The sequence below is a fragment of the Pseudonaja textilis genome, chromosome 1 (genome assembly GCF_049901715.1).
Source record: "Pseudonaja textilis isolate UNSWEBS1 chromosome 1, rPseTex1.2, whole genome shotgun sequence".
NCBI lineage: Eukaryota > Metazoa > Chordata > Lepidosauria > Squamata > Elapidae > Pseudonaja > Pseudonaja textilis.
Genome location: NC_141990.1, coordinates 142,145,249 through 142,169,538, shown reverse-complemented (window position 1 = coordinate 142,169,538; position 24,290 = coordinate 142,145,249). Strand labels below are relative to the sequence as shown.

Here is a 24,290-nt window from a genome sequence, read left to right as displayed (position 1 = left end):
TGTGTTATATGCCTAGAATGGCAGGAAAGAAGGGATGCGAATGAAGGAATGGCGTCGAAAAGCAACATGATGGGCTCTGAAAACCAGCCACCACTAAATGGAGCTGCTTTTTACAAGAGGAAACTGAGATTTAATTTAAAGAGCACTGAGGGACAACAGGAGTTAATCTTGCTCTCGGATATTAACAGTGTAACCTTTGTGCCTAAGGTGGGACTAGAACTCACCCTCTCCCACTTTCTAGACTGATACCTTAATCCAGGGATGTCAAATTCACGTTGTCACGGCTTCATCACATGTCATATCGCGACTTTCTCCCCTTCGCTAAACCGAGTGTGGGCGTGGCCAGTGTGTGTGATGCATTTGGCCTGTGGGCTGCTAATTTAATACTCCTGCCTTAATCACTACAACAAATTGGCTCACTTGTCTTTAATAAAGAACTCTGAATTATGTAAGTTTCTTGATGTAAGTGCTCAGTCGCTTGAATCGTGAGATGGGTGGTAAATAAATTTGATAGATCAGATAGACAGGTAGATAAAAATAAGTAACTTCCAATGTGGAAGTGTGTCATTTTATTCTAGCTCAATCACACAGGTAAATTTTCATTTACTCTTTCCAAACCAAGAAACAAATCTACAGTTTTCATTTAAAGTTATTTATTTATTTGTTTGTTGCTTATAAAATGTATAGGCCACCTATCTTACCTCAAGGTAACTTGGGCAGTTTTCATTTTGTTAGCTGATTATTACAGTGGCATCGAATTAATGAATCCAAACAATGAAATATTCTTGCGTCTCATCCCTCCAGCATAACAAGAAAATGTTGAGTTTTAAATGAATTGTTCCCTTAAAAATGCCATCTATTTGCATTTCCTAATCTCATGTCTAACTAAAGTGATGAAATCATCACAGGATAAATACAATGTACAGACCAGACCAGAACCCAGCTTCAATCTTCCCAGCTAGATGCTTCCTATGTATGGCACAGTTTAGTCAGACTGAAGATTATGGGATATGTAATCCAACACAATACAACAGCAGCATCAGACTGAAGAAATCTGTCCTATCAGAGAACCCAAGAAAAGCTATTTAAAAAAGGAAAAATTATCATCCTGTACAGGTGGGAATTTTTTGACAGAAAAAAATGACTTTCAGCAGGTTCTATTATTATATAGTTTTACTGACAGCTCTTTAATCAGAGTGCAGTATTCATGGTGACTGCAGTATTCACCAGAAGCAGATGTCTTCATGGTGAACTGCCTTTATTGAATTTGAGTAATCAAATCCTAATACAATGAAGTCCACAAACCATGCTGCCTAAGGAGTGGTAGTCCAAATATCTAGAGGGCTGCACAAAATCTCTTGTTTCCTTTTCATATGACATTTAAAAAGAATGCTTTTGAAGGCCCAGACCAGACCTAAGAGAAGTATTCATTAAGAGAAAATCTGATCATTATTATATAATCACCACTTACAGATTTAGCAAACTAGTTTTCCAACTATTCACTCTTTGAATTCTTAAACCACAGATTTTCTTCGCATTGATAAACTTCCCAGAATATCTTTGCTCTCTTTGTTCCATTATTTCCAGACACAAAGACTTAAAGAACAGCTTTACACCAGGAAACATAGAAAGTGTTGTATTCTGGAATCAGTGTAAGTAACATAAGTGACAACACTTGGAACCAAGCACGTACATTAAATTGATTTCTTCTAATAGCAATTTATTCATGTTATTGACTGAGACTAAATGTAAATGATTTTGAGATGTGAAAAAACACCCAATCATCCAAAAGTGTTGAGCTGCAAAGAAAAAAATGTAGACATCATCCCCCTTCATTAGACTGAAAATTGTTTTAAAGTCATAAAGAGGTTTTGCTTCCTATTCCAGAAAAATGCCCGAAGTTGAAGATCTGGTAGTGCTGCTATGAATTTAACATAGATTCTTGAAAAAAATAATTTGGAAAGGTGATATTGTTACAAACTTTTCTCCCAATAGTAGCAAAAGTATGCTATAATTCATAGCCTTGGAACTTAATAATGGATATGAATGGAATGCAATTATGTTTGCAGGTAGCAACTTTAATTAAAAAGTTAAAAACCACCCTAAAATACACATTATGACGGAAAACAGCCAGAACTATTTAAAAAGCCAGTCTACAATATTGATTGCTTTTGTAGGCTGTGAAATAAGGACAAATAAATCTTGCAGGGGATTTTTTTCCTCTTAAAATACCAACTGCATCTCTTACCCTGGTAACTTTTAACTGCTGTCATCTTGTTGTAATCTTCTGATAAAATAAATTCCTGGAAAATAACAGAGTAGCCACTTTAGAATATATTAAATATCTAGTTTGCAATGTAACATTTCTTGTTAAAATCCAAGAATTTATCATTTTGTGCGCCAATCGTTTTGGATCTTATTCCCTTTAGATTCTGGTGAAAAACACATGTTCTTCACTTCAGATTCATCGGCTTGTCTGAAAACTCTGAAGGCATCTCAGGTCAAAATGAGAGAAATATGACCCTTTCAACCATAACCTCCCCACCCCATAAAATCAGGTATCTCTGAAAAATGTAAACACAGCTTGGAAATCCCGGTTTTCCTGCATAACATCTACATAGCCAAGTTCTTCTTCTCAAAAAAAACAAACAAAAATCTAAAGATACTTTTAAGGTGTGTGTGGCAAACATAAGTTTTGGCCTAGGATTCTCCAAATGTGTTGGGACTACGATTCCCAAAATGCTGATAGCAAATGCGAGGATTTCTAATATGCCCAGAGAGCACCAGATTGGGGATAGTTGACTCATAGAGGAGCGTCGCATTTATTTATTTATATCCCACTTTTATTGCTGAGCCCCAGTTTTGGTGGGAGTAGAACTCACAGTCTCCTGGCGCCTAGCTTTAACCACTAGGCCAAACTGGCATTAAGGGGAAATGTGATTTGCTAGTTTTACCTTAGTATGTTATGAAAACCCACCCCCTTGTAATATATTTAATAAGCTATGATTAAAAGAAACTGAAGCTTGCTACAACTTCAAGGAAATGATGCAGCTCTTTCTGACTAGAATATGCTTACACAAGAGTACTGGCAGATGGTAGCGATCTCTTTATACCCAATTATCTCTACCAGTAGTGGATAATCAGCAGTTGCTAATCTAATATCTTATCCATTCAAACTGGAAAAGGTTTTCCTGTAACATACTGAGAAAAACATTTCATAGGCACAATTGATGATGATTCATTTATATCAGATTCTCTCTACAGTTATAGGACTTTTGCTAAAAAAAAGCAGATGAGAAGTTGAAACTAGTCAAGACAAGGCTTAGAGAAAATTTAAAAAAAAGAGCTAATAGGCAATGACAGGACAGTGATTAAGCTGCTACCATTGCTAGAAATCATTCCTAATCTTTTAGAAGTACAATGGTACCTCAGTATTCGATTGCTTCAAAACTTGTCGAATTTGGTACTTGATGCATTTTGATGCGATAATGTTGTCCTGTTAGCTGTAGTTTCTTTGGTCTTTGGTGGGTTTGGAAGAAGAGGGGGATGGCTGCAGAGGGCAGGCAGAAAGACAACCATGCTGGGAAGGTCACTGACATAGGAAAAAAGGCAGACAGAAAGCTTTTCCCAGCCAAAACAAAGGGTAATGTCCTTTGTTTGGCACTCATAGTTTTGAGTATCCATTGTGCCTCCCAGACCAATTAATGTCAAGTACTGAGGTACCACTATATACAGAGAAAGGAGTGATATTTACAGTTATGAGTAGTTTATTCATCATCACAGAGTGACAAGAAAGAAGACAAATTTAAAAGAAGATAGCATGTAGCAATGGAAGAAATTTAGCAACATTAAAAACCAGTGATTCTGACTTAAAATGATGTTAATGAGGCAATGTGATGCCAAACTCAGATAGCAGCAAGGACCCCATAGTTCAATAAGCTAAAAATATACTCTTCTATTAGGACGATTATTACTGCTGCATTTTGACTGTGCTAATGAACACCACCATCATTAAAAACTGTGATATTGGAGTGGAGAAAAATGCAAGTCACATGCACAGATGGCCAATTTTGTTATTTGGATACTATTATTAGCTCGTGCATTGCTTTTTATTGTATATATTCTTGGTGTATTTTAATTGCAAGAACTGTATATATGGATTGTACGTATTTTATTGTATGTATTTATTGTATGTATGCAGGTGTATTCCTGCCCCACCTAGCCATTCGAAAGCATGCAAATATGAGTAGATAAAATAGATACAAATTTAGTGGGAAGTTAACATCATTCCATGTGCCTTTGGCACTTTTTTCAGTGCCCTTGTAACTTTGAACAGCCATTAAATTAACTGTTATAAGTCAAGGACTACCTGTATTTAATAAGAGCATTGTTTAAAAATGTTTACATGTGTGGTGCTTCTCTTTAAGGAAACTAAATGCATGAATTGGATAAGCCAATTCCTTCAAAGGACAGGGGAAGAGAAAAAGTGATCTGGATTTTCCAGAGTTCAAACCTTTATACAGAAATGCTTCTTACAAAGCAGCCAGATTGAACCTTAAGATGAGAAATTGATTTTATTATTTTAAGAAATGCTGGTACAAAGCACCTGCTAAGACAAACTGACAAATGTGGTACAGGAATCAATCCAGGGTTGGGATTCTACAAGTTCTCATCTATTCGCTAGAACCGGTTGTTAACTTTCTAAGCAGTTCAGAGAACCGGTTGTTGGAAGAAATCTCCTTTTGTTTTTTTCCACCCTTCTTACATTCTTGGCAGTATGCCGAGACTTACTGTCTCAGAAGGAGTTTATTTTTTTCCTTTGCTGGCACTTTCTTGAAGGGGAAGGGTTGTTTTAAGCTTTTTACATTGCTGTTGGGAGGAAATACTCCCGTTGGAGTTATGACTTTGAAGAAATAATTGAATAATGAAGCAGAGCTGCCAGAAAGAAGCTTTTAATGACAAGGAACCAAGATGAGTGACATTCAGCAAGGCTTCTTGGCTAGCTAGAAAGATTGACATTCAAACATGAGTTTACATACCCTTTTTGAGTTTTGGTCTAAAACTGGTGACCATTCAAAGTTACAGTGGCATTTAAAAAAGTGACTTATGACCATTTTTCACACTTACGACCATTGCAGCATCCCCACTGTCATGAGAGGCCAGGTGAGGAGAAGCGCCCCTTGATGTGAGTGACGTCGAGTTGGCCACACCCACCCAGTCACATGTCCAGCAAGCCACACCCCACCAACTAAGCCACGCCCACAGAACAGGTTGGTAAAAAAATTGAATCTCACCCCTGAATCAATTGTTTAAAAAGTTCTGAGGATGCATAAAAGGTTTCCTGAAAAATAAGTTGGAGCAAGCTTAGGGAAGAGAAAAAAAGGACTCTGAAAATGTTCCTGTTGCTTCCCTCACTGCCAAACCTTTTAAAAATGTTAGCATATTTGAGTTGTTTCTCTTGAGGGGACAGGAAACAGAAAAGAAACTCTTGCAGCACTTTTGCAAGTGAAGAGAAGGCAGCCTTCCACAGATTTGCTTAATAAAACGGGGAATAGGGAACAAAAAGAAAATTGCACAATGTTCCTGTCACAGAATTTAAGTTTACACAAGAGCCTGGAAAAAAACAGCACAGACATTAAACGAACTCAGCTGTTGCCTAAGGATCCAGTCAACATTCCTTCGTAGTCTTATGTGCTGCCATTTTTCCACATGTGCAAATAATCTACTAACATACTACCCATTTGATCTTCTGTTTTGGAGAAATTACTACATACATACATACACACACACAGACATAAAATTTTTTATTAAAACTTTGGTCATCAAGGCCTCCTTAAAAATAGAACTACCTCTTTTTCTCCTAGCATTTTTAACCTTTTACCATTATACTTTAAAAGGTAAATGGTTATTCTATAATCATTTCTTCTAACTATTATTCAACTTTTTCTATTTTGAATTGTTGTACTGACATCCTGCAATATTGTTTTCCTCTGATTCAATCTGCTAATTACTTTACCCAAAATATTTGGTCATTGAAGCACGGTTTATAGGTAGTCCTCAACTTACAGCCATTGGTTTAGCAACCGTTCTAACTTACAACAGCACTCAAAAAATGACTTTATTCACACTCACAACAGTCACGGCATCCTCAGGTCATGGGATCAAAATTCGGGCTCTTGGCAACCAGCATCCATTTACAACTATTGCCGCGTCCTGAGGTCACGCGATCACCATTTGTGACTTTCTCAGGCAGTTTCTAACAAGCAAAGTCAATGGGGGAACCCAGATTTACTTCACAACTACATGATTCATTTAATGACTGCAGTGACTTGTTCAACAAACATGGCAAAAAAACCAAGGTTGTAAAATTGGGTGTAATTCCTTTCCTTGCTTAGCAATGGAAATTCTGCTCCTAATTGTGGTCGCAAATTGAAGATTATCTATATACTCTTTATCAGGGGTGGGATTCAATTTTTTAACAACCGGTTCTGTGGGTGTGGCTAAGTTGGTGGGCATGGCTTGGTGGTCATGGTATTGGCTGGGCGTGGTCAACTCAACATCACTCACATCGAGGCACACATCTCCTCGCCTGGCCTCTCATGACTGTGGGGATGCTGCAACAGTCGTAAGTGTGAAAAATAGTCATATGTCACTTTTTTCAGTGCCATCGTAACTTTGAATGGTCACTCCACACAAGCAAAGTACCAGCAAAGGAGGGGAAAAAAACTCCAGAAAAGTTCCAGAGACAGGATGTCTAGTCTTGCCAAGAATGTAATAAGGGTTAACGGAGAGGCAGTTTCTGTAAGCAACTCCAGAATGTTTCCTTCCTGCCTTCCTTACAGGATTAGGCCAGTAATTTCTTCTACCGGTTCTCCGAACTGCTTAGAATGTTAGCAACCGGTTCTAGCGAATAGGTGCAATCCTGTAGAATCCCACCCCTGCTCTTTATATGCCATTTTGTCAAAATCTAAGGAACTGGTCTGGACAAAACTCAGCAGCACTTTTTCACGTGGCTGTTGATAAAAATAGGATCGCCGACATGATCGCCAATGTCCAATGACGGATATGGCACAAAAAGAAGAAGAAGAAGAATGCCATTTGGGCTATGGTGTTAATAACTTACTTTGTAATTGCTTAGTCACCAATTGTGCAACACCTGGTGATTCTAATTGCCCGGGTTTTTAGTCATTTTCCTGAAACAAAAGGGTCCTCAGCCATTCTCCAGCTTTCTGGCACTTCCCCTGTTTTCTGTCCAAGTTGTAATTAAAGCCACAAAGCATCTGACTCAATTTCAACTCCCAACAAGCATGGCCAAAGTGAGGGATCTGAGGAGTTATACTTGGGGTTTAATTTCCCCACCCTAATTCACCAGCCAACTATCCACTCTGAGAAAGGAAGAAATAACATGACGTGAGAACATGGACTCGTTCCAGCTCAGCTGAAGAACTAATTGACTTTGAGACTTGCCTTTTTTAATACTATTTATACTGTAAGGAAAAAGCATAAGAATTTGTAACTTTGAGAAAAAATAATCTGACAGTTTTTTTCCGCTTGCCCTCAATCCTATGTTTTGTAACCTGATAAATTTTCTTTGCAAAAACACACTTGCAACTTAGCAATCAGTCTGAAATTCTTCACATAATTGTGTTAAATCTAATTGGATGTAAAGAGGTTTACTTCTGACATACATAGTATTGCACCTTTAATACAATTTTACCACTAGTTTACCATTAGTTGGGGGAAAAATATTTCAGAAACATGAATTGAACGGATCAAGCATAGAGATATTCGGGTGCCAACCGAGTGTAATGTGTGAAAGTTAATCTTTTGTATTATTTTTAAACTGTTTTTACAGGATGCTGCTTTTACATTTTGCAGCAGTTTTGTTGCCTGTTTAATGGCCCTGTTAACAGCATTATTACCCATGCATTTTTAATTATGTGTGGTTCTGTCTGATTGCTCTAAAGTTTCTGTGTATGAAAAGGAGAAGCAGAAACACTATTAATAATTTATTAATAATGGGTGCATTCCTTTCACAATGACAGATACACCTCACCAAGACCTCACATTCAAACCACCAATATAGCATTACACAAGTATGCAGTAATATTCCAGAGTTTGAAAACATGATCATAATTGCCAAAGATGCAGAATATACAGTAGGGTGAAATCCAACCACCCTTGTTTATCCTCTCTCAGGATAAATGAACTCAGGTAATAATCTACATAGCAATCTATACAACATATGCCTGCCTCAGATCAATACTACATACATTTAAGAGATAGGAACCTGTGGCCTTCTACATGCACTACAATTCCCAGTATTACCATTACCATTACCTGGCTAGGACAGTTTGGAATTGAAATCCAGCCATTCTCAAAATCTGAAGGCCTTTTACAAATTTATTTGTGTATAACAAAAGGGTAAAACAGAAACCTTTGCATGCAAGCCATGCGGTCTAGTGTGGGGCTATAATCCCTACCCAAAACCATATTTCCATTGAGTTTTGCAACTCCGAGAATTCTTAACCAGAAGTCTTAATTATATGTACTTACTGAAACTGTACCATTGTCAAGACCAACGGATAATCTTCTTGTTTCTGGGTTAACGCACATGCAGGAACATGGAGCTGGAAAATAAAAGCGAAGTTGTGACACTGAACTCTCTTATTTCATTGCTTCTGAACAGATTAAGGTTCCCTTTGCCCATTTTATTCCGGTTCAAAATGGGTGGGAGGGAAGAAGCAGGGCAAGCGATCTAGCATGGACTAAGTGTTGCTTTTCAGTAGATTAAAAACATTCACCAACAAAGATTTTATATGCAGGGTTTGTATTCCATTCCTGAGATCCGTACCGAAAAACTAAACATCTGGCACAGGAATAAGCTGTGTGAGATGAGCAATATTTGGGTTTTGTGGACTGGCTGAGAAAGAGGGCTTCGCTCATAAAATATGTTAATCTAGCTACTTGCCCATCATATGATCCCTGAAGGACTTGATAGGTGGATGAAAGTTAAAAATCTGGCTGATGGTGTGAGCAACCGTAATGATTTATTAAAGTTGTAAGCTACCTGACCCTCAAGAGATTCTAGGCAGCTCACAACAGTCAAAGAAAATGCAATGCAATGAATAAAAGATAAAATATAATGATGATTGGGTAGCCTTTTTAGTGCTGTTGCTATGACAACTTTCCATGTAGTCCCCAGAAGTCAAGTTTGACTCACAGGAGACTTTTAAATGTTTTGAATTCTAATTAAATGTTGACATTTTGTCAGGCACAAAAAGGCCCTAAAGGGAGCAGGGTAATCAATGCTTTGCAGGATATGCTGAGCCCACCTCAAACACAGATATATGCCAGGGAATATTTTGGGAGAGGGCTCAGAGCTTAAAAGGATGAAATGGATTTCATAGGCTTAGGCTACTTGTTTTCTCCCCAAAAGGAAAAAAAAAAGTTTTCAAATCCCCCCCCCCCACTGTACTGATTTTAATTCTGAGATAGGGGTAGTCCTCACTTAGCAACCACAAATGGAGCGGTAACTCTGTTGCTAAGCAATGCAGTCATTAAGCAAAAAAATCATGTGACGGGGCCTGACTTCCACAACGCCCACCATGGTCATTAAGGTCCCTTCCACAATTTGCAAATTTACTGCCAGCTTCTCGATTGACTGCTTGTTAGAAATTGGCAGTAAAGCCCACAAATGGTAATTTCGTGATTGCAGGACATTTTCCCAGTTCTAAATACCCTCCAGTTGTGAACTACTTGAATCTCAATTACTTGATTACAAGTGCAACAACCGGATGATAAAGTTACTTTTCAGCACCATTGTAATTTCAGATGGTCATTAAACAGACAATCGTTAAGTAAGGACTACCTGAATTGGTAGACTGCACTTTCCATACTAATGATTAGATATACTTCATGCCAGACAAACTCACTGGAAATCAGAAAATCTCCATTTCACATTTGTACTGTTATACCTGTAAAATAAACCCTATAATATCAACTACCTACCAGCTTACTTAGCAGGACCAGTACTGTAGTGTCAGAGGAGTTGTGTTCCATGGGAAACCTCATAAAAATAATCTGGTACAGAAAATGCCATATTATTCTTATTATTTCCTCCTAGGGGAGGTTTGTAAAATATAAGCCACCGTATGAAAAATTAAGAATATCTAAGCAATGAGAAAAAATACACAATTTTCTCCTCAAGATTCTTACAGAACTAAAACTCTTTAATTCTTGAAAATAACTGAGCAATGCCAGTCCATGATCTCCAGATTTATCTTAATGCTCCTACACAATTTAATGACAAAAAATGTTTAGAAATGGAAGACAGCTGGCCTATGTCAACATCCAAGAAGAAAACCCGCCCACACATTGCATGACATGGCAGTATCCCAAGTGATGGGATTCAGCCGGTTTGCACTGGTTCAGCAGAATGATACCTAATTTTTTGTTGAGTTTGGTGAACCAGCTCCAAAATGGCCAGACTCCAATCCCTTGCTTGCTGCAATCTGGCTTTGCAGCAAGCAAAGGGGTTGAAGGCACATGAATGCATGCTAGTCTGGCTTCTCAAAAAAAAAAAAAATGTTCCCCCTCCCCCGCTCCTGGATTTTCGCTGCCAGACTGTTTAATTTTCTTAAAATGGTCATTAGAGCAGAGAACGGGTTGTTAACTTATTTGAATCTCACCACTGAGTTCACCACCTCTGGGGATGAATGCACAAAATCCACAGCAAGTTATATTACATTCAAGTTAATTTATCTTTATAGTGTATGTGAACTGGAACTGATTTTTGTTGTTCTAATTCAAGGGCCTTCAAACTTGGCAAGTTTAAGACTTGTGGACTTCAACTCCCAGAATTCCTCAGCTAACATGACTGGAGGAAGAATTCTGGGAGTTGAAGTCCACAAGTCTTAAACTTGCCAAGTTTGAAGGCCCTTGTTCTAGTTCAATGAATCTGTTTCTTGAGAATCCATTTGCCCACTTTACAGTGTATAACTATTATAAAATATGGTCAGGCATTATGCAAAGTATCAAGCTTGGGTAACGAGCCAGTAGGATAATTTATGTTGCAACCAATGGATTAACACTCCCCAAAAAAGTGGACCCTGCACTTGTGGGAAACACTAGGAAGAAAACAAATGGCTTCAATAATGGTCACAGAAGGTGTATGGGAGTGGAGCACGGGTTGGGGAAAGGGTGCAAGGGAATTCAAGGGCCTAGCATGAATGCGGAAGAACTGAGGAAGGTGGGTAGGGAACACTTCCTCCAGCAACTTGCAAGCTTCCCTGCCAGCTTCCCCCATTGACTTCCTTGGGAAAACTGGCACAGGTTGCAAAAAGTGATCACATAATCATGGGGCACTGCAACTGGTTGTGAGTGTGAAGCAGCTGCCAAGTGCCCAGATCTTGACTGTGTGGCTGCGGGAGTCCAGGATGGCCAGAATTCCAAGGACCAGTTGTAATCGCCATTTGTTTAGTGCCATCATAACTCTGAACAGCTGATGAATCATCATAGGTCAAGCACTAATTGCTTCTATTATTTGCAGATGGAGTTGTTGACTATGTGAGTACTATACCTTCATTTCTGGCAGGAAAAGGATTATCTCCATATAAAACTGCAAAGCAGGATGGGACACCCACTACAAACAAACCAAGTCTGAACACGTGGGCTGAAAAAAACTAACTTTGGGGGAGTCCAAGGAATGTTCCATTTTGAAGGGTCATTATAACCCAATCGAACTCAATTACAGCTGCTGATTGGCAAATAAATATGCCTGGCTGTACACAAGCTTGATTAACCAGTCAGAATGTGCCAGTGGTGTCAGACATTTTGGAAAGGGCCTTCAAAAAGCTGAAAATCCTCGTTGCAACCGCCAGTGACGGTACAGCAGAAATCTCCTTCTTAATCACGGCTTATAATTAACAACACTACTAAGCTGTGCTGAGAAACAGAAGGCAGCTTGGTTTAAGTTCTAAAAAAAGCATAATTTAGAAACAAAGGTTGCCTCAAAACTCAGCCCCACCCACAGGGGTGATGTAGCCCTCTGCACCTTGAAAAATGTTTAGTGGCCCTTAGCAGGGATGGGATTCTACCAGGTTGCACCTATTCCTAGAACCTATTTTTAACATTCTAAGGAGTTCAGAGAACTGGTTGTTAGAAGAAATTACTGGCCTAATCCTGTAAGAAAGGCAGGAAGGAAACATTCTGGTGTTGCTTACAGAAACTGCCTCTCTGTTAACCCTTATTACATTCTTGGCAGGACTAGACTTCCTGTCTCTGGAACTTCTCTGGAGTTTTTTTCCCCTCCTTTGCTGGTACTTTGCTTGTGTGGAGTGACCATTCAAAGGTACGATGGCACTGAAAAAAGTGACATGACCATTTTTCACACTTACAACTGTTGCAGCATTCCCACAGTCATGAGAGGCCAGGCAAGGAGATGCGTACCTTGATGTGAGTGATTCTGAGTTGACCATGCCCAGCCAATAACATGACCACCAAGCCACGTCCACCCGGTCACATGACCACCAAGCCACGCCCATCACCTAAGCCACGCCCACAGAACCGGTTATTTAAAAATTTGAATTCCACCCCTGGCCCTTAGTTACCAAACAATTGTCCTTCCTGGGCCTTGAGTAATAAAACCTTTCATTTATCAGGGCTGTCAAACTCCCAGCCTGCAGGCTGGATGTGTCACGCGCTGGTTACGCCCAAGCCTCGTTTAGTGAAGAGGGGAAAAGTCCCAATATGACGGATGATGCCGCCATGACAACGTGAATTTGACACCCCTGGTCTAGATGAAAAGAGACAACAAAGCAGGTGTCATGGTTCTTAAAAGGGTTAGAAATTTCATATTGTCTAAACAGCACTTTTGACTAATTTATTGCCTTACTGCCAGCTTAGCATTCATGAAATTGTTTACACAATGTTAGCATAGCAACATCAAAATCTTTTATGCATCCTGAGTTGTCACAATAGCTGACAAGGATAAAAAAGCAGGCAATATTTTAGTTGATCAGACTTCATTTCTGTCATAATTTTTGGAGTCATAAAAAGTTGTAAATAAGTTACCACGAAGTACAGTATGAATACGTTATATGTATGTAGACAAAATAAACAAATAGTGAAGTTAGTGGTAAACAAAGAAATGAAATTTGATCAGCAGTCTTTGCATTAGCAACGTTATGTGGAAAAGCGCAGTTTCATTTTTCCACAAAAAACCAAATCTGTTTTTCTCCCATAGGATAGCAATGTTTTTAATTAAAAAACTGGTTTTTTTTTTTTTAAGAGGGAATTCAGCTTTTTTTCCTTTGTTCATCCAAACAAGTACAGGTAGTTCTTGACTTACAACAATTCATTTAGTGCTATTTAGTGCAAAGTTATAACGGCATTGAAAAAAGTGACACGACAATTTTTCATACTTAAGACCACTGTAGCACCACCCCCTAGGGTCACATGATCAAACTTTGGCTGCTTGCCAACTTTTTATAACGTTATTTTATAACGGTTGCAGTGTCCTGGGGCCATGTGATCCCCTTTTGCGATCTTCTGACAAGCCAAATCAATGGGGAAGCCAGATTCACTTAATAACCATGTTCCTAACTTAACAACTGCCGCGATTCACTTAACAAATGTGGCAAGAAAGGTCGTAAAATGGGGCAAAACTCACGTAACAGCATTTATGATTGTATTTTCCCACTAGTGTCTCCCTTAGCAATGGAAATTTTGGGCTCAATTGCGATCGTAACTGGAGGACTACCTGCACTAAACGGGGAAAGAGCTAGTACAATCTAACCGTGCTTAGGTACTGTGTATGACAGGATCCTAAGTCTTCAAGCTCTCTGCTATCCTATGTAGCACTGCAATTTGGGACAGGCGGAGAGATCAGCCACGTTTTTTATTTCTCTCTCCTTCCGTTTTATTCTTTCCAACATAAGGAAAGTTTGGAAAGAAATAATGTAAAATAGGCCAGGAATCTGACTGTCTGTGTGTCAGCAAAATAACTTTCCAGAAACCAAACAGCATGGGACCAAATTTGCTGTGGGAAGAGGAGCTGGCAAAAGAAAATAGAAGTTTGAAAATGGACCAGATCTGGTTGACAGCTGCAGAGAAAAATGTCCAGAAAATAATCCTCCCTGTGCCTCAGTGTCCAAAAGGATGTTCCATGCTGTGCTCTCTTTCTAGTCACATGACCCGGAGCACAGGATGTGCACCCTGCCCTATGCTTCCCAAGGCACATAAAAACAAACAATGCAACCTAAGAGGAGAGTTGAAGCACACATCTGCAGAAGACAATTCCCATGCCTCCTTAAAGCTCCACCCGACGAAGACGCTGGAAAGACGTCTGAATTTTTTACTTTTTTTACCTTTTACTTTTGCCTGCATGATGACGTGTTCTTGAAACTCAAGGCCTTGCAATATTTTGGAAATTTGCCATTAATCTAATAAAGATTTTGCCTTTATGAATGTTGATTTTTCCCCCCCTCAAGTTCAACATGTTTATTCTTTTTGTGACAGTGTTTCAAGAAAAACCCACATTTCTTCCAACAAGAGCAAACGTCAGCGACAATTGTTGGGTTATTAACCATCAAATATTTTGCTGGATAGGGCAGGTAGGTGGTTTAAATCAGAGGTGGTATTCAGCAGGTTCTGACCAGCTCTGGAGAACCAATAGCGGAAATTTTGAGCAGGTTGGAGAACCGGCAAATACCGCCTCTGACTGGCCCCGCCCCCATCTATTCTCTGCCTCCTGAGTCCCAGCTGATCGGCTGGGTCTTCTTTTGTTGCCCTGCACAGGAGAATGGAGCTGGAAAGCAGGTTAGTGGGGGTGGGGAGGGAATGGGGATTTTACAGTATCCTTCCCCCTGCCACACCCACCAAGGCACGGCCACAGAACAGGTAGTAAAAATTTTTGAATCCCACTACTGGTTTAAATGTTGAAGACATTTAATGGGCAGTTTCAGAAAATAAACACACAGAGTGAGGCTTGTAATGTCAGCTTCTCCAGAGGTTCCAAGCATAACAGAGTGAAAAAGTGAAAGATGCAGATATAGAGAACAGAGATTAGATTGTACAAGGACATGTGATATTGCCATGCTGTCAGCTTTTCAGGATTAAATCTGTAACTGTCCATCAGCTGTTATCCTGGGGACAAACTATGTCTTCACAAAACAGACTTGAGTGTTATATATGTTTTATTATTGTTAATAGATTTAAAAAGAAACATGCAGAGTTTAGGCCACCTTAGAACTATATTTTTAGCTTTACGCAGGATGGTATTAACTTGACATTGTTACAAATCCTGTCAGATTTGTATTGGGATTACTCCTCCAGACTCCTCCCCTCCTTAACCAAAAAAGAATTTATATGCCAAGTTGTAACCTACAGTGAAACAGTTTGATGTAATGGTTAAAGCACTAAGCTAGAAACTGGAAGACTATGAGTTCTTAGGCACAAAGCCAGCTCAGTGAAATAGGGCGTTGGTACTTACCTGACACGCCCGTTCTCTTTGAGCTGTGAAGAGCATCCAGTAGTAGTGGGAGGTGCTTCAGTCTCTGCATGTCTAGGCTGGCCTTAATTTCTCCTCCTCCTCCATGGGACTTCTCCCCAGCGTTCCCCAGTTTTGGCGAAGACGAGAGAAATAAACGCCCTTGTCCTCAATGCCCTAACAAATACGTTGGCCGAAACAGGACCCCACCAGACGGAAAAAGGGTGGGGCTGGATGCTCTTCACAGCTCTAAGAGAATGGGCGTGTCAGGTAAGTACCAACGCCCTTTCTCCCATGAGCTGTTCAGAGCATCCAGTAGTGGGACATACCAAAGCTTGGCCTGTCCTACGGGAGGGACTCCGTCTGGCCTGGAACCCCTCCTGGTCCCTGTGGACCCGTTGCAGAACTCTTCTGCCAAAGGAGGCCTCAGCGGATGCAAACACATCTATTTTATAATGCCTAATGAATGGCGATGGAGAGGCCCAGGTTGCGGCTCGACAAATTTCAGTTATTGGTGTCTGTGTGGCCCACACTGCCGATGTTGCGGCGCTCCTTGTTGAATGAGCTGTTTTGCCCCTGGGCACCTGCAGGGATTGAATCTGATACGTTTTCGCTATCGCGGCCCATAGCCAATGGCCTATTGTAGAAGATGAGACCTTGCATCCCTGAGTGTTGGGCTGAAACGACACAAATAAGGCTTCCATTTTTCTGAAAGTTACTGTGCGGTTAATATATATTCACATCAAGCCTATGCCATTGTAGTTCCAACCCTTGGGATGGTCTGGGACAAAAATTAGGAAGCATCAGCTCTTGTGCCCTATGAAAAACTGAGTTAATTTTGGGAATAAACGTAGGATCAGGACGAAGGACCACCCAATCAGAATGGCAAACACAAAGATCTTGTCTGATAGACAAAGCTGCAAGTTCCGAAATACGATGAGCAGAAGTGATCGCTACAAGGAAAACTACTTTATACATCAGAAATTGGAGACTTGATGATTTCAAGGGTTCAAAGGGGCCCTTAGTGAGTGCGACAAGGACCTTGTTAAGGTCCCAGGTGGGATAACGGTGTACCGTTGGAGGGCGTAAATTTGTGGCTCCTCGAAGGATACTCCGTATGTGTGGATGATGGGAAAGAGATAGTAGACCTTCACAAGTGAGAACTGATGCCAAGGCCGCCATCTGTCTTTTCAACGTATTAGGTGATAATCCCTTGTCAAGCCCCTCTTGCAAGAACTCTAGGATCTGAGCCACAGATGGAGAGATGGGATCAATTTGAGACTTGGTACACTATTTGCAGAAACTGGACCGTGTGGCATTGTAAATGCAAGTTGTTGAGGGGCATCTGGCGGCTTGGATGGTGGCGATAACTCTGTTGGAAAACTTTTCGCTCTTCAGATGACTCCGCTCAACCTCCAGACGGTCAGGTGCAACCATTGAGGGTCCGGATGTGGAAGGGGTCCCTGGGTTAGCAAGACCCTGTCTGGCAGAATTCTCCATGGTGTTGATATGGATAGACTGCGGAGATCTGCAAACCACGGCTGTCTGGGCCAGTAAGGAGCTACTAGAAGCAGCTCCGCCCTCTCGTCTAGCAATTTCTGGATGACCTTGGGAAGCAGTGGAAGTGGCGGGAATGCATACAGAAGTCCCAGGGGCCAATGACAGCAGAGCGAATTGAAGTTCTCCGCTCCTTGCGAGGGGTACCTGGACAAAAATCTTGGGAGCTGAGCGTTGAGGGGGGAAGCAAACAGGTCCACCACCGGCTGTCCAAATGTCCTGACCGCCTCTTGAAACAGGGTCGGATGGAGGTGCCACTCCGATTGATCGATCGTGGCCCTGCTTAGCCAGTCTGCCTGTGTATTCGACAGGCCCGAAATGTGCTCTGCTCTGATGGAAAGTAGGTTGTTCTCTGCCCAACGACACAAGCGCTCCACTTTCCGCATGAGATGTTTCGACTGTGTGCCCCCCTGTTTGTTTATGTGAGCTTTGGCTGTTACATTGTCAGTCAATATTAGTATGTGCTGATTGCATACTTGTGGAAGCTGCGGAGAGCCAGGTGTACTGCTCGAAGCTCTAGCCAGTTTATGCTGCACGACTGTTCTATGGCGGACCAGCAGCCTTGGATTGTGAGCGATTGAACATGCGCTCCCCATCCAAACAGGCTGGCATTGGTGGTGATGGTAAGTGTGTGTGGCTCTTTGAAGAGGCAGCCTCTGTTGATGACTGGTCTGGTCCACCAGAGGAGAGATATGAGGACCTTTGATGGTACTTTGACCTTGTATTTGGAGTTGCTTCGGCCGGAGTGCTGGTACGGGAGCAGGAACCACTGGAGGAATCTAGTGTGGAGCCGGGCCCAAGGGATGATAGATATACCTGAGATCATCTTGCCTAACAATTTTGATAGTTCTGCTAGGGACACCCTCTTAAGACCCCTGATCTCCTTAACTAATTGCTGAATGTTATTTAGTCTATCTGGTGACAGGTAAACTTTGCCTTCCACCATATCTATGACTGCCCCCAGATGGGTTAACCGAGTCAATGGTGTTAAATGACTTTTTCCAATTTATTGAGAACCCATGTTGTTGTAGGGATTGTAATATGTTCTGAGTATCTCTGACTGCTTGATGATTGGAAGATGATAAAATCAAGATGTCATCAAGATAACACTGGAGTCATATGGGGATATCATGGAGATGAGCAGCTAGCGCTGTGAGAACATTCGTGGAGGTCCTGGGGGCAGAAGCTAGTCCGAAAAGAAGGGCCACATATTCGAAATGGTGGTTATTATAACAGAATCTCAGAAATTTATAGTGGGAAGGCCAAATAGCAATATGTAGGTATGCCTCCGTCAGATCTATGGATGTAAGGACGTCACCCTTTCTGATGCAAAGTAAGATAGATTGCAGGGTGTTCATTTTAAACTTCCGATATACTAAGAAACGGTTGAGACGTTTCAGATCCAATATTGCTCTCCACCCCACCAAACTTTTGGGAACAACAAAAAGATGTGAATAGAAACCTCGCCCACATTGATTGGTAGCTACTGGTTGGATGGCTCATATGTCCAGTAGATGATGGACAGCTGTCTCCATAAGATTACGTTTAACCGTATCTCTGGAAACAGGGCATGACATGAACAAGTCTGGGGGAGTGGATTGAAACTCCAGCGCAAGACCAAATCTGATCGTGTCTCTGACCCAGGAATCAGACGTTGAGGAGTCACATTGGTCTGTGAATAATTTAAGGTGTCCGCCAATGGGAGCTGGGTCCAGGGAGTTATCTTGGATGCCAGAAAGATCTATTTCCTGCTCCTTGAAAGGATCTCTTGGATTGACCACCCTGTCTGCTCCTATCCCCGAAGTCAGACCTGTCTGGCTGCTGCCCTGGTCTGAATGATGGGGGTCTCTGGTATCTGGATGAAAAGGGTCCCTGGTAAAAGGGCCAAAAGGATCCCCTCCAAAAGGACTGAGGGTTTCTAGAATCTGACTTCTGAAAAAGGGAAGGAAGAATTTTCTTTTTGTTTTGGGTTTCAATTAGTAGTGGATCAAGGGAAGGGCCAAATAGTATGTCTCCCACAATAGGAGATGAAGCCAGCTTGCATTTGTGCTTAAAGTCCGCTTGCCAATGTTTGAACCATAGTAAGCGTCGCGCTGTGACATGTGAAGTAATGGCCCTAGATGAAAACTTGACTGCGTGATAAGTTGTGTCAGCTGAGAATTCAGTGGCTGCTATAAGTTTAGCAATATCTTGGTGCGCTCTAAGGTTGGAATTAGGGACATGTTCCCATAAGAGGCGGAGCCATCTGAGAGAAGAACGGGTGAAGAAGGAGGCAGCCGTGGCTGCTCTGATGGCCCACGCATCAGACTGATGGGCTCTGCGTAGGGCTAGCTCAGCTCGTTTTTCCTCCAGTTTTAATGCCTCCAGAGCTTCACTGGGAATGGAGGAGGATGCTAATCCCACTATAGGTTCATCTACCTCAAGAGTATTCAACAAGTTTGAGAAATCAGGGGCCAAATTGAAATATTTCCTGTCATATCCAGTGGGGGCTGGATACACCGCTGCAGAGGCCCACTGTTTCTGGACCAGGTCCGAAAACATGGGAGGAACTGGGATCACCTCTGCCTCAACTACTGGTTGGTTGAAAATTAGATCTTCTGGTCCCTCTTCTGAAGGAGCTGGAGTGGTAGAAAGGGTCGACTTGTTTAGGTGTGCAATGTTTTTTGCCTTAAACAAGAGAGATCTGAAAAGTTGTGGGCAGAATAAGCCTGTAAAAACAGGTTGGTCAGGAACAAGGCCCTCATCCTCAGACATTCCCCTTTCTAAGGGGTCTGCTTCTGACAGGGGCTCACTGTCATGTATTGATCCTGATTCAATCTCTTCCATTTGATCAATTTGATCCACTTCTTCTTCCTCCTCCTCCTCCTCAGTCGGCCCTTGGAGGGGGACTTCCCCTTGTAAATGTACCTGGGTATAGTGTTGCTCCAAGTTGGTCAACAACCTCAGCGATTGGAAATCATAATCAGCGATCACAGGATGTTCCCTGGTCAGAACTGCGTCTTGAAGACCTGCTGCGATTCCCTGGCAGATTGCCAGCTCCATCCAGGCCTTCATCCTCTGTGGAATGTCATCCTGATGAAGACTGGCAGCCATCGGAGTGAATGTAGCTTTGGGAGCCCTTCGCGTGGGCGGTGTCCCGGGTACTTGGGCCTGTTGGCTTTGGGGAGCTAAGCTTCGCCTGGATGAGAGGGAGAGATCTAGGGGAGGAGGATGGTGGGAAGAGGTAAACGGACCTGGACTGGAGGAGGGAAAGTCCTGTGAGACCTTATGCGCCTCCCGCGTGCACTTATCTATCTGTCTTTGTAAAGCTTTATGGCGCCTAATGACATCCCTTTCTGAAGTTTTAGAATTCCCTTTAGCCTGCTTAGGTTTGTGCTGAGATTTGGCTTTGACCTTCAAGGATGAGGTCTGAGAGCTGCTACCATCTGCCATTCCAATTAAAGTTGGAATTGAAATATGCTTGTTATACAATGCAACACTGTGAAGGCGGTTGGCACACCCAGGGCACACCACCTATTTCATAACCACAAGAACAGGCAGGGACTGATTGTGAAGCTGGTGTACTTTAACTCTTAGGCCTGAAAGTTGTCAACCATAAGTGCAACAGAAAACAAACCTTTTCAGATTCTTCAATCCAAATCAAAACAGCCCAAGGGGAAAGAAAATAGACTTATTGTAAACCTCAAAGCATAACAGAGGAACAAGAGGCACAGAACAAGCCAGGAGAGGAAACACGGTTCCAGAAAACCAGACCACCAAACTCATAGCTTGAAATGGTTCCTAGAGTTAGTTGTGATGACTGGGCTCTACGATAGGGTTACCTGAAGGTAGCACAGTTATCATTTCATAATAAAAGATTAGGTCTGAGTCAAGCAAATGAATATGGTTCGTATCTGCCAACACATGAATTGTAACAAAGTTTTCTATGGCCAGGAATTCTCACAATCTGTTCTAATGCTTTGCAATCTTTTTCTTACAACTGCTGAGATACAATACAAGCTCAGATAGGAATATAGGCAAGACATAAATCCAACAAACATATAAAAAGATGTATGGGTAATTTCTTAGATACAAGTCACAGCATGGATCTTTTAGATCATTTGGACTGATTTTTTTTTGTCACCAGAAATTAAAATTATCAAAGATATGAAGCAATACATACACTTTGACATACTGCATTTTTAGCTATGCACTGTTTGATTATTTCCATGTCAGATTAATTAAACCATCTCCAGATCAGAAATATTCCACATGTTATAACTTTTCCCATTTCTAATATTTTCAAGCTATCAGATCCTATTTCGACTGTTCTTATTTCCAAATTTAAACAAGAAAAAGAATAGCAATAAAATTTTTAGCTAAATCTAAATATACTCAGAGCTATTTATGCAACCTTTCCCACATGCTATATTCCTCATTTATGTAAATCAATATTGCCTATAAAGCCACATGATTGAATTTACAAACTCTTTTCATCCAGCTTCTTGGCTTCATGCATTATTTACCTATAAAGTCAACCATGCTCCTTTTCCAGAAAGCTCTAAGAAATACTTCTTTTGTTACAGGTTTAAACTGGTTCCATCTTTTGCAGAAGCCTGTTAGCATTTGCACCTGCACCATTATGTTTGAGAGAATACGTTTCACATGTTTGAGGTACAGTTAAGGCCAGCAAGCCTGCCGTACAATTAAGCAGAACCCACCACTTATTAATTTATTCTCCTATTAATATTTTCAATGTTTTTAGAATATCAGAAAGGAACAAACTGAAAATCGGTGTTACTAAAAATCCAAATGTTAAGCACTGTTTAACTGTAAATTCCTAACATTTAAGTGCAAAACAAGGCAGAGAGAAAAAATGAAGGGGAAAATAATATATCACAAAATACTTACATGACATTGTATGATAGATGCTTGGCCAGTATTGACCATTATCTCTCTTCATCCAGACCCGAACCGATCTACAAAGGAAAAGGACATTTTCAGATATTTCCAGAGATGGTATTCAGCAAGTTCTGACCAGTTCTGGAGTGGAAATTTTGAGTAGGTCGGAAAACTGGCAAATACCACCTCTGACTGGCCCTGCCCCCATCTATTGTCCGCCTCCCGTGTCCCAGCTGATTGGCTGGGTCTTCTTTTGTTGCCCTGCACAGGAGAATGGAGCCGGAAAGCAGGTTAGTGGGGTGGGGGAGGGAATGGGATTTTGCAGTAACCTTTCCCCAGGAGTGGGGACCAAGCCACACCCACCAAGCCACGCCCACAGAACCAGTAATTTAAAAAAATTTGAATCCCACCACTGGATATTTCTCTATAATGGAAAGCATCTCAGAAAGAAAATGGAAAGTTCTAACTATCAGAAGTTAATTATCAAAGCTTCTGAAGGAATGCAATGAGAATTGGTCCCCTTGTACCTTCTACAGTAGTCCTCGACTTATGACAACAGAGTCTAAAATTTCCATTGCTAAGTGAAACATTTATTGAGTTTTGCCCCATTTTACGACTTTTCTTGCCACATTTGTTAAGTGAATCCCTGCAGTTGTTAAATTAATAACATGGATGCTAAGTGAATCTGGTTTCCCCATTGACTTGGCTTGTCAGAAGGTTGTAAAAGGGGATCACGTGACCCCGGGGCGCTGCAACTATCATAAATGTGAATCAGTTGTCAAGGATTCAAATATAAATCACACGACCATGGGGATGCTGCAACGATCATGAGTGTGAAAAATAATAAGTCACTTTTTTTGACGCGGTTGTAATTTCAAACAGACACTAAGCTAACTGTTGTAAGTCAAGGACTACCTGTGCTAAAGCAGAAACTGCAGCCACGACTTAGACCTAGCACTCAGTTGAAATAGAGCATCATAGTGATCCTGTGTTTTTTCCCACTCATTTTATTTTTTGAACGAATGACATTTTTCCAGAATAGTTTTGTTATCATACATTGTTATTTTTAGTCAGCCAATAAAAACAAGCACACCCTAATTTTAATGTTGCATAAATATGAAAGGCCTTTATCCCTATGAACGATAAGAGTGGAAAGAAAATATTTTATTAGAATACAAAGAACAGAGAAAGCATTTAAAAAAATCACTTGGCAAACACAGGGAATACTTCTGCCCTTAATACTACTGATAGGCTGTTTGTGTCAATATTATGCATGTTCAAAATGATGTGATATAACCTATTTTACAAAAGTTTCATTTGCCCACCACTCCATATTTATATTTATACACACACACACACACACACACACACACACACCTGACTCTTCCATGACAAAAACTCATAAACAATGTTTTGCAGATCCAAATGACTAGATTTTAAAAAGCAGACATGGCTTTGGCTTGGTATACCTAACTGTATTATGATTGTAATGAAATTGTAATGTTCATCCCTGCAGCATTTATGATTTTATTTTCCCACTAACGATTGCAGCATCTTTTAGGGCTGCACAAAAGTAATTACGAGGAGAGGCTTTTCAGAGATGGTTGTACGGTGCAATGCAGGGGTGGGATTTAACTTTCTTAACAACCGGTTCTGTGGGTGTGGCTTAGTTGGTGGACATGGCTTGGTGGTCATGTTATTGGCTGGATGTGGCCAACTCAATATCACTCACATTGAGGCACGCATCTCCTTGCCTGGCCTCTCATGACTGTGGGGATGCTGCAACAGTCTTAAGTATGAAAAATGGTCATAAATCACTTTTTCAGTGCCATTGTAACTTTGAATGGTCAATCCACACAAGCAAATTACCAGCAAAGGAGGGAAAAAACCTCCAGAGACAGGAAGTCCAGTCCTGCCCAGAATGTAATAAGGTTTAACGGAGAGGCAGTTTCTGTAAGCAACACCAGAATGTGTCCTTCCTACCTTCCTTACAGGATTAGGCCAGTAATTTCTTCTAAGAACCGGTTCTCTGAACTGCTTAGAATGTTAACAACCGGTTCTAGCAAATAGGTGCGAACTGGTAGAATCCCACCCCTGGTGCAATGAAGGCACAATAAACCACTACTAGTGAAATGGCCTAAACAAACCATTACAGGAAGAAGTGTTATTAAATTGGGGTCCTAGCAACCCACGGGCTAGTATGTGAATATTCACAATAGGCATAATCATTAAATCAACTTTCTTGACAAAAGGACAGAGGGAAAGATCTAATATTTCCCTAAAATTTAGCAAACGCTAATAATAAAAAACAATACTGTGTAATAAAATTATTCCAAAGCCATTTGAAGGACGCTGGGCTACA

General features: G+C 41.0%; 1 protein-coding gene across 2 annotated transcripts in view; it reads right to left on the bottom strand.

Annotated features, from left to right (window-relative positions):
* WDFY2 (WD repeat and FYVE domain containing 2) overlaps positions 1–24,290 on the bottom strand; it is a 54,042-nt gene that overhangs the window by 9,455 nt on the left and 20,297 nt on the right. Inside the window, exons 2-4 of one of the 2 annotated variants that reach the window (XM_026710344.2) lie at positions 21,938–22,005; positions 8,557–8,630; positions 2,249–2,303 (exon numbers count right to left, since the gene is read on the bottom strand). In XM_026710344.2, the coding sequence (XP_026566129.1) occupies positions 2,249–2,303; positions 8,557–8,630; positions 21,938–22,005 (197 nt within the window). The remainder of the gene's footprint in view (positions 1–2,248; positions 2,304–8,556; positions 8,631–21,937; positions 22,006–24,290) is intronic. The other variant, XM_087918104.1, reaches the window with a different exon arrangement.